This window comes from Acomys russatus, chromosome 3 (assembly GCF_903995435.1).
Source record: "Acomys russatus chromosome 3, mAcoRus1.1, whole genome shotgun sequence".
Classification (NCBI taxonomy): domain Eukaryota; kingdom Metazoa; phylum Chordata; class Mammalia; order Rodentia; family Muridae; genus Acomys; species Acomys russatus.
Window position 1 is genome coordinate 82,128,197 of NC_067139.1, and position 9,764 is coordinate 82,137,960.

Here is a 9,764-nt window from a genome sequence, read left to right on the forward strand (position 1 = left end):
AGTAATAAAAGTGGATACCGAAAGTCAGAAAGATGCAGCTGTTTATGTCAAAATTTAGACTAGATTTTGGCTTGTTGAATGACAAGATGTTCTAAGGAAAGAAAATTGAGTTTGTTAGGAAGTCATTAGTTTTCTTTGTGCTCTCGAGTTATTAGAAGTGTTAACAAGGGACATTATGGAATTTTTGTATGAGTTATAATGAATTGTAATATATTTACAACTTGCTGATTTTTAGGTGAGAAAGTTGTTTTAGCAAGTTCCTCAGAAAATTATAATGGAGTTTTATATCTGTGAGTTCTCAGTGGGAATCATTCTCTTAGGATTGGGCAGTGCACACGTGCATGACTACATGCAGGTCTTCTCAGGGGAGAGACTCACGTGACGATAACCAGAGGCTGGGGATGTAGCCCAGTGCACACGTGTATGACTACATGCAGGTCTTCTCAGGGGAGAGACTCACGTGATGATAAACAGAGGCTGGGGATGTAGCCCAGTGGCAGAGCATGTGTTTAGCATTACCTGAGTTCAATTCCAAACACCCAAACCAAATGAACAAGTAATAAAATAAAGCAAAGAAAAAACAAAAGATTTACATGCTCCCTCAGAGTATATATTAATACATGACAGAAACGATTACCAAAGACAAGCAGTGCCACTTTAAAAAGAACAAAAGTATAAGGCTGGAAATGGAGTCTTAGAGAATGCGAATGGAAAGGAGAAACGTAATGGATGGATGAAAAGATACAGTTTTACAAGTAGTAGGTTTTAATGTAAAAAAAAAAAAAAACTATTCTCCTTTCAAATAGAGTATAACATAGTTTATTCTAGAGCCAAATAAGAATGACTATGGCAGTTTCTTTATCCATTCTTCTACTGAGGGACACTTAGGTACCCAAACTAGCCGATGGACAGGACATTCTCCACCGTTGAGTGGAGAGTGGGGTCTGACTCTCACACGAACTCTGGTGCCCCATTTTTGACCACGTCCCCTTGATGGGGAGGCCTGGTGGCACTCAGAGGAAGGATAGCAGGCTACCAAGAAAAGACTTGATACCCTATGAGCATATACAGGGGGAGGAGGTCCCCCTCAGTCACAGACATAGGGGTGGGGATTAGGGGGAAAGCGGGAGGGAGGGAGGAATGGGAGGATACAAGGGAAGGGCTAACAATTGAGATGTAATATGAATAAATTAATAAAGTATTAAAAAAAGAAAGTAAAAAAAAAAAGAATGACTATGGCCTGGGAACACAGATTTTGGTTACTTTAAACACCATTTTACAACACAGTAATGGTTTCAATAACTTTAAAAAAATTTTTATTTTATTAATTTATTCATATTACATTTCAATGGTTATCCCATCCCTTGTATCCTCCCATTCCTCCCTCCCTCCCATTTTCCCCTTACTCCCCTCCCCTATGACTGTGACTCAGGGGGGCTTCCTCTGGTGCCTCATATTTGACCACGTCCCCTGGATGGGGAGACCTGGTGGCACTCAGAGGAAGGATAGCAGGCTGTCAATAACCTTTTATAGTAACCTAATGAAGAAAGACATAAGTAAAGACACTTTAAAAACACATTGATGACTCCTGTTCTTAAGGTAAGAACCCTAGACAATGGAAGTAGAAAGTCTATGCTCTTAGCACAAACCCCACTTTGCCTATCTGCCTGAGAATCATATACCCTGTGCCAAGTCCTCTTTACATGTTGGGAACTTGGATTATGACCACCAACCCCACCCATCCTCAAAGCCTCCCTTCTGGCCCTGACCGTCACCTAGGAACCCTAGACTCCACCAATCCCATCACCAACTTCTCAGCCACCCTTCTACAGGTGGCTTAGACTCACCACCAGCCCCACAGTCTGCCCCAGGGCTTCTGTTTAGAGATAAGAATCCTAGACTCCTGCTGTCAACTCCTCAAATCCTGTGGCCCACCCTCCAGCTTGCCCTCTCTAGCTAGGGACATTAGACTCACATGACTAAACTGTATTAGCCCCTGTTGCATAAGAAGGAGTCCTAAGCCCATCCCCAAGATTCCTCTAGATTAGCTGTGGGACTCTTCTGACTCTATAGAAGATCTATTCCTGGGCTGAGAAACTCTACCTAGACTGAGTTGAGCAAGGATTACTTCTAGTACCCCATTTGAACATCATCAAAAAATTGCCCCAAGACTGAACCCCAAGTTTTATTCAGTTGATCTACAACTTTACAAGTTGAGGTAACAGAAAACAGAGATCAACAAAGGAAATGTCCATTCAACAAAGAAGAGACAAGATTCCCATACCAAAAAATACTACTGAGAGCCTAACTCCAGATGCCTAGGTCCCATTACAGAAACATGCATAATCAAGACAACATGTTACTGTAAAAAAAAAAAATCAGTACTCTCATAGTACTGTTTCTTGAGAAAAGCAGCTTGGATGTCATACAAACTATGATTTCAAAACATCAATAACAAATATTATGAAAGAACTCAAAGAGGATATTAATAAATATCAGGGTGAAGACTGAAAACACAGTTGAATAAAATAGCTAAAATTTCAAGACATGACATAGAATTTAATGAAGAGATAGAATCTCTGAAGAAAAGCAAAACTGAAATAAAACTTAAATAAAAAATTTAGTAATTCAAGTAAAATTTTCAGCAGAAAGCTTTATTAATAGATTGGGTCAAATGGAAGAGAGAATATGAGTTTTTTCCAGACAAGGTTATTAAGTAAAAGGAAATATAAAGTCCACCCCATGAATATGATATATAATAATTCTGGGAAAGTATAGAAAACCAATCTTGTGATCCACAGATATAAAGGAACAAGAAGAAACCCAGGTCAATCAATGGCCCCAAAAGTATTTTCAACAAAATCATAGAAGAAAATGTCTCTAATCTATGGAATGAGATATCTATCAAGGTCTAAGAGGCATTGCAGAAAATTAGATAGACAGGATCAGAAAAAAATCTCTCCATATTTTAAAATATTCAAAGCAATAAATAAAATTTCTATGATAAAAATAGCTTAAAAATTCATGACCACAATAGAGGACACTGAAAGGAATACTTAGATCTGAAGATAAGGTTGAAAATACTGAAGAAGGCACAAGAAACAAATAACTCGAGGGCATTAAAATGAAAGTGGTCTAATAAAACACTACAAAGCAATTATATGATAGGAAATAATAAACATTAGTTAATGATAACTTTTAATATTAAAGTTATTAATGAATAACTTTCAACTTTCCAACACAGGCTAACAGATTGGATTAGAAAGCAGGATTTATATTTTTCTAAGAACCGTACCTTATAAAAAATAACAGATACTACCTCAGGGTAAAAGAATAAAAAACTGGTATTCCAAGTAAATGAAACTACGAAAAAAGCAATATAGCTATTCTAATATCTGACTAATAGGCTTCAAACTAAAACCATCTAGAAGAGAAAATGAGGGATGCTTTATACTTAATAAAGGAGAAATCTACAAACAAAATATCACAATCTTAAACATATGTGCACCAATCACAGGATGTGCAAATAATTAAAAGAGAAACACTATTAAATGTAAAACAACAGATTGATCCCTGCACATTGATAATGCATGATTTTAGTACCCACTCTCACCAATATATAGGTCATCTGAAAAAAAGTAAACAGAGAAACTCTGGGTTTAAATGACATCATAAATCAAACAGACCTAAGAGGCATCTTCACAGTGTCACATCCAAATAGTCAGGAATAAGTATCCTTTTCTATGGAACCTTCTCCAGAACAGACTACATATTAGGACACAAGCAAAATCTCAGTAAGTATAGGAAAACTGAAACTACACTCTGCATTCTATGTGACCACAACGAAATAAAGCTATATATAAACAGCAATGCAAACCACAAGAAGTTCACCAACTCATGGAAATTAATCACCATAGAACTGACTGATAAATGAGTCAAGGAAAAAATCAAGAAAGATAATATCAAAAAGTCCTGCAATTGAATGAAAATAAAAGTACAACATACCAAACTATGGAAACAATGAAGACAATCCTAAGAAGAAAGTTTACAGCACTATATGCCTACTTAAAACTATTAAAGTTTCAAGTTAATAACTTAATGATGCTCCAGAAGGCCTTGGAAAAAACAACAAAAGCCACACACCAAGAAAAAAGTAGATGGGAAGACAATAAAAATTAGGGTTGAAATTACAAAGAATCAATGAAACAAAAGTTGGTTCTTTAAAAAAAAGTTGGTGGTTTAAGCTAGGCAGCGGTGGTGCATGCTTTTAATCCCAGCATTCAGGAAGCAGAGGCAAGAAGATCTTTGAATTCAAGGCCAGCCTGGTTTACAGAATGACTTCCAGGACAGCTTGTGCTACACAGAGAAGGCATGTCTTAGAAAAACCTAGGGAAAAAATCAAAAGTTTAGCAAGACTGACAATCCTTTAGTCAGAATAACCAAAAGAAAGATGTAGAGAATACAAACTAATACAATTAGAAATGAAAATGGAAGCATTACAACAGATATTGATGAAATTCAGAGGCATGTAGATTTCTATAAATTCAAGGCCAACCTGGTCTACAAGATGAGTAGTCAAGGCTACTTAAACGAAGCCCTGTCTCAAAAAACCAAACCAACAAAATAAATGAAAAAGGAGATGCATTTTGGATGTATACCACCTACCAAACAAGTCAAGAGGAAGTAGATAATTTAAATATACCCATAACATCCAAAGGATAGAAGCAGTAATTAAAAATGAATTTTTCTTACAATTCAAAAAGCTCAGGGTCAGATGGATTCAGCATAGAATTCTACAAGACCTTCAGAAAACTAACACTAATACTTCTAAAACTATTCTACAAAACAGAAAAGGAAATATTATTTCCAAATTTTGTTTACAAAGTTAGTATTATACTGATACTATAAACCAAAGACCTAACAAGAAATAAAATTATAGGTCAATATCTCTGATGCAAATAGATAAAATTCTCAATAAAATACTTAGAAAATGATTCAAGAAAATGTCAAAGAAATTATCCACCATGATGAAATTAGTTTCGTCCCAGAGACGCAGGGATGGTTCAACATCAGCAAGTCAGTAAATGAAATCCAGCACAAAAAAATACCCAAGGACAGAACTACATGATCATCTCATCAGATGCAGAAAATACCTTCAACAAAATCCAACATTCATGATAAAAGTCCCAGAAAATTGAGAAAAACAGGGCACACATTTCAACATAGTAAGGCTATTTAAAATAATGTCATAGACAACAATATTCTAAAACTCAAAGCATCTCCATGAAAACCAGGAAAGGGCGTCCATTCTCTCCCTTCCCTTCTACATGGGTTTTGATGTCTGAGCTAAAGCAATAAAACAAGCAAAGGAAATTAAGAGGAGTCAAAATATTCTTATTTGTAGATGATATGATTCTGCACATAAAAGATTCTGAAGACTCTACCAGAAAACATCTATAACCAATAAGTATAGTGTGCAAAGTAGCAAGATACAAAATCAACATACAAAAATCAGTAGCCTTCCTATATACAAAGGACAAACATATTGAGAAAGAAATCAAGGTAAATGAAGAATTTTCAATTACCTCAGCAAATCTTGGAATAAGTCTAACCAATGAAGTAAAAGACTTGTACAATACAACCTTTTAGACACTGAAGAAGCTGGGCATGGTGGTGCACACCTTTAATCTCAGCTCTCGGGAGGCAGAGGCAGGTGGATCACTGTGAGTTTGAGGCCAGCCTGGTCTACAAAGTGAATCCAGGACAGCCAAGTCTACACAGAGAGACCTGTCTTGAAAAACAAAACACAACAAAACAAAACACAACAAAACACAAAAAACTACAACACAACAAAACAAAAAAGGCACTGAAGAAATAAAACTGAAGGTGAAAAGATGTCCCATGCTCATAGATTGGTAGGAATGATATTAGAAAAATGGCCATTCTACCAAAGCAACCTACAGACTAAATGCAATCTCCACCAAAATTCCAGTGCAATTCTTCACAGAAATTGAAGAAAAATCCATTTTAATCTTTATAAGAAAACAAACAAAGAAACAAAAACCGCTCATGATAGCCCGAACAATAAAAGAACTGCTAGAGGGCTCACCATTCGTGATTTTAAGTTACGCTGCAGAGTTATAGTAATAAAAACAGCAGGGCAGTGGCATAAAAACAGATATGTTGATCAGTGGAATAGAATTGAGGAATTGGAAATAAGTCCGCATACAGACACAGATTTTTCACAAAGAGGTGAAAAAATATACATTAGAGAAAAAACCTAGATTTTTCCACAAATGGTACTGGTTTAATTGGACAGCTTCATATAGAAGGATGAAGTTAGATGCTTATCTCTCACCCTCCACAAAGATCAACTTTGAATGGATGGATCATGGACTCCAGGTTATCTCGAACCTGACAGAGGAGAAAGTAGCAAGTAAGCTGAAACTTATAGGCACAGGAACGAACTTTCTGAATAGACATTGCATAGGCTTTGAGAACAAAAATTGACAAATGTGACCACATAAAACTAAAAAAAATTAGAGTAACAAAACACACCATCTTTTGAGTGAAGAGCAGCCTATGGAATTGGAGAAAAGTCTTTACCAGCTGTACATCTGACAGAAGATTAACATCTAGAATATACAAATAACTAATTAAACTAAACATAAAAAACAAAACAAACAAGCAGACAATACAATTACAAATGTGGCATGGAGTTAAACAGATAGTTCTTAAAATATGAAGTGCTGATGCTGAGAAACTGTGAGATCCTGCTGTTAAGATCAAAGTCTGCCATTTTCAGAGAGCGAGCATCTGAGCTCTGTAGAAGATTATGGACTCCTGTGGTCAGCTGAGCTCCCTCTCCATCTGTTCTGGGGAACCCCATATCTTCTTATTCTTTTTTTTTTTTTTTTTTTGTTCTTGTTTTTTCGAGACAGAGTTTCTCTGTGTAGCCCTGGCTGTCCTGGACTCACCAGGCTGGCCTCGAACTCACAGTGATCCGCCTGCCTCTGCCTCCCGAGCGCTGGGAATAAAGGCGTGCGCCACCACGCCCGGCCTCCATATCTTCTAAGAAGCATCAAATAGCCCTCAGCCCAACCCTTTCCTGATAAGAAACCTGTTCAGCAAGCACCTGGGGATTCCTGGAGACAGCCATCCTATGGTAATAAAATGTCTTGGTGTCTTGGCTTTCAGTAAAGGACCTTTAACCATACTTGGAGTTCTTCCCCGACCCATAGGATAATTAATTACTGCTTTCCACCTCTTATGATAGGTCTGTATTACTGTATATATGGCACCCCTAGTTGTACATTTACCCTCAAAACCCCTCCCCCTTCCCAAGGTTAATAAGTCCCCGTTTCACGCAAAATAAACGGGCCTGTATCATCTATTTCCCCACAACCGGCTGAGACTTATCATCCATTCCGGGGAAGGATGAGCTTCCCTTATCCCCAAAGAATTCATCTCTGGACCCCTCTATCTTCTCCTGTTCACCAGTGTGTCAGTGTGGATCACTGCCATCATCTTCCTAGTACCACTCTGCCCACTGCAGTACACCACTTGGGGGTCCTTAAAAGATACCCATGTATCAGGAGATGGAAGGTCCCATTCAGACTTTTCATCTGTTTTTTTGGGATGAGATAGGGTTTTGTGGTTTATTTTATTTATCCATAGAGGCCAATGGGGGCATATTTCAGGCCATAGTGTGCTAGACAGAGAAGGCTTTGCTTAACGATATGATTCTCCATGAGTCTTGCTTTATGATCATCTAACGGCTCTCACCAAGCATTTAAAGAGAAAGCAAAACTGCTGCCCTCAGAGACGAGACGCCCTCCCTCCCCCAACTTCCTTTTGCTTTGGGGCTTTTGAATTTTGAAAGGAAGTCTCACTCTGAGCACTCTGGCTGGTCTCTGGGGCGGGGGAGAGGCATACACACGTGAGAGCAAAAGAGTGGTACCTGGCAGTGTCTTCTGTATCTCTTCCTTGGTTTCTACCCTCGTCTCAGCTCAGACTCCACAAAGGAACTGGACTCTGGGCCTGTGCTTACAGAGAGAATATGAAACAAGTGGCGAAAGTGACTGTGCTCCTGATCTTGGGTGAGTTCTTTTTGGACTAAGATGAATTGGGACTCGGGGCTTATAAATGCTGGACAGGGATCTTCAACTAGGCAGGCCAACGGATCTTTATCCAAGATGTCCAGGAACGCTTTGTGAAGTTATTTAGTGCTGGCATTTACTCAACCTTTATGTGAAGCATGTGTTGGGGCTGGTAAGAGGTGTTCAGGGTTACTGATCACTCACATCCATTCAAGGGAGGGAGAAAGGAGACTGACTGGCATCTCTTGAATTAGAGGAAAGGATAATTTTGTCCCAAAACACAATTGGGAAGTAAACTGGGTAACATACATATGGTTGCCAGGAAGAGTAAGGGGTATAGTAGGTCTGGCAGAGAAAGCCATGGGAACTGCCTGGGGCTTCTAATCTTGTTTCAGGAGAGGGATGAGGGTATGTTTACTCCCACAGCTACGTCAAGCCTTGCTAAGACCACTCAGCCCCTCTCCATGGACTCCTACGAAGGGCAAGAAGTGAATGTGTCCTGTAGCCACACAGACATCGCTACAAACGAGTACATCTACTGGTACCGGCAGCTCCCCTTTCAAGGACCACACCTCATTATTCAAGGATATAAGGTCCATGTGGCAAATGAAGTGGCATCTCTGTTTATCTCTGCTGACAGGAAGTTCAGCCCTCTGAGCCTGCCCATGGTTTCCCTGAGAGACAGTGCTATGTACTACTGCATCGTGGCTGACACACAGTGAGACAGATGGATTTGCACCTGTGCAGTAACCTGTAGCGAGATCGAAGTCACAGTCTAGACAGAAGCACAGACCCAGTGATTTCCAAAATCCTATGGTATTTTTATTTTCATGCATTCATGTAAACATGCATTCTTATGTTACCTAATTTTTCCTGTCATTTAATTTTAAGTAGGCATTTCAGTTAGATGGTGTAAAATTTAGCAAGAGGCACGGGCTGGAGACTTGTTCAGTGGTTAAGAGCACTTGCTGCTCTTGCAGAGGATTTGTTTTTTTTCTTTTCTTTTTTGTTTTTGTTTTTTTTAACCCAGCACCACATGGTGGCTTACAACTGCCCAAAATCCCAGTTCCAGGGGGGATCTAGTGATTGTTTTTTCTAATTTCTGCAGGTACCAAGTATATGGTGATTGTACATACATACAGAAAAGCACTCATACAAATACATAAAAAAGAAGTAAGAGAGGGCGTAAACTGCAGTGTTGTTATCTCACAAACAGCCTGACCACTTGACTGCTCTCAGTAAGGTCATGTACGTGACAGTGCTTGTGTCCCTCTTCTTCTTAGCTAACTCGGATACATTGGTTTCGTGGTGTAGATATGAACGCATGCACACACAGAGACATTAATACCCACATTGCACATACCTATTAGCCATGTAGAGTTTTAGTCACCATACACGATATGTAAAATATACATCTCCAGTTTTGTAAAATGGAGCCTTCCAGGTCGGTATGTACAGCCACACAGACTCTGAACATCTTACGTTTAATGTGTTTTCCCAAGTTTGATCTCTCTCCCTTCTCCTCCTCCCTCTTTTCCTCCCTCCCTTATGTTGTTTGTTCCATGACACTTTGCAGTTGGTTACATAAAGGAGACTGAGCATGTTCGTAGAGCAGGGGATGGAAAGAGTTTTGTATGTGATTAATAAACAGATGATGATGATGAT

General features: G+C 38.8%; 1 gene segment (V, D, J or C); it reads left to right on the forward strand.

Moving 5' to 3' along the window:
- Window positions 1–7,955: 7,955 nt before the first annotated feature.
- Window positions 7,956–8,980, forward strand: LOC127187234 (T cell receptor alpha variable 4-like). The segment is given in 2 exon segments: window positions 7,956–8,099; window positions 8,526–8,980. Coding segments are annotated over 2 exon segments (336 nt in total).
- The last annotated feature ends 784 nt before the right edge of the window (window positions 8,981–9,764 follow it).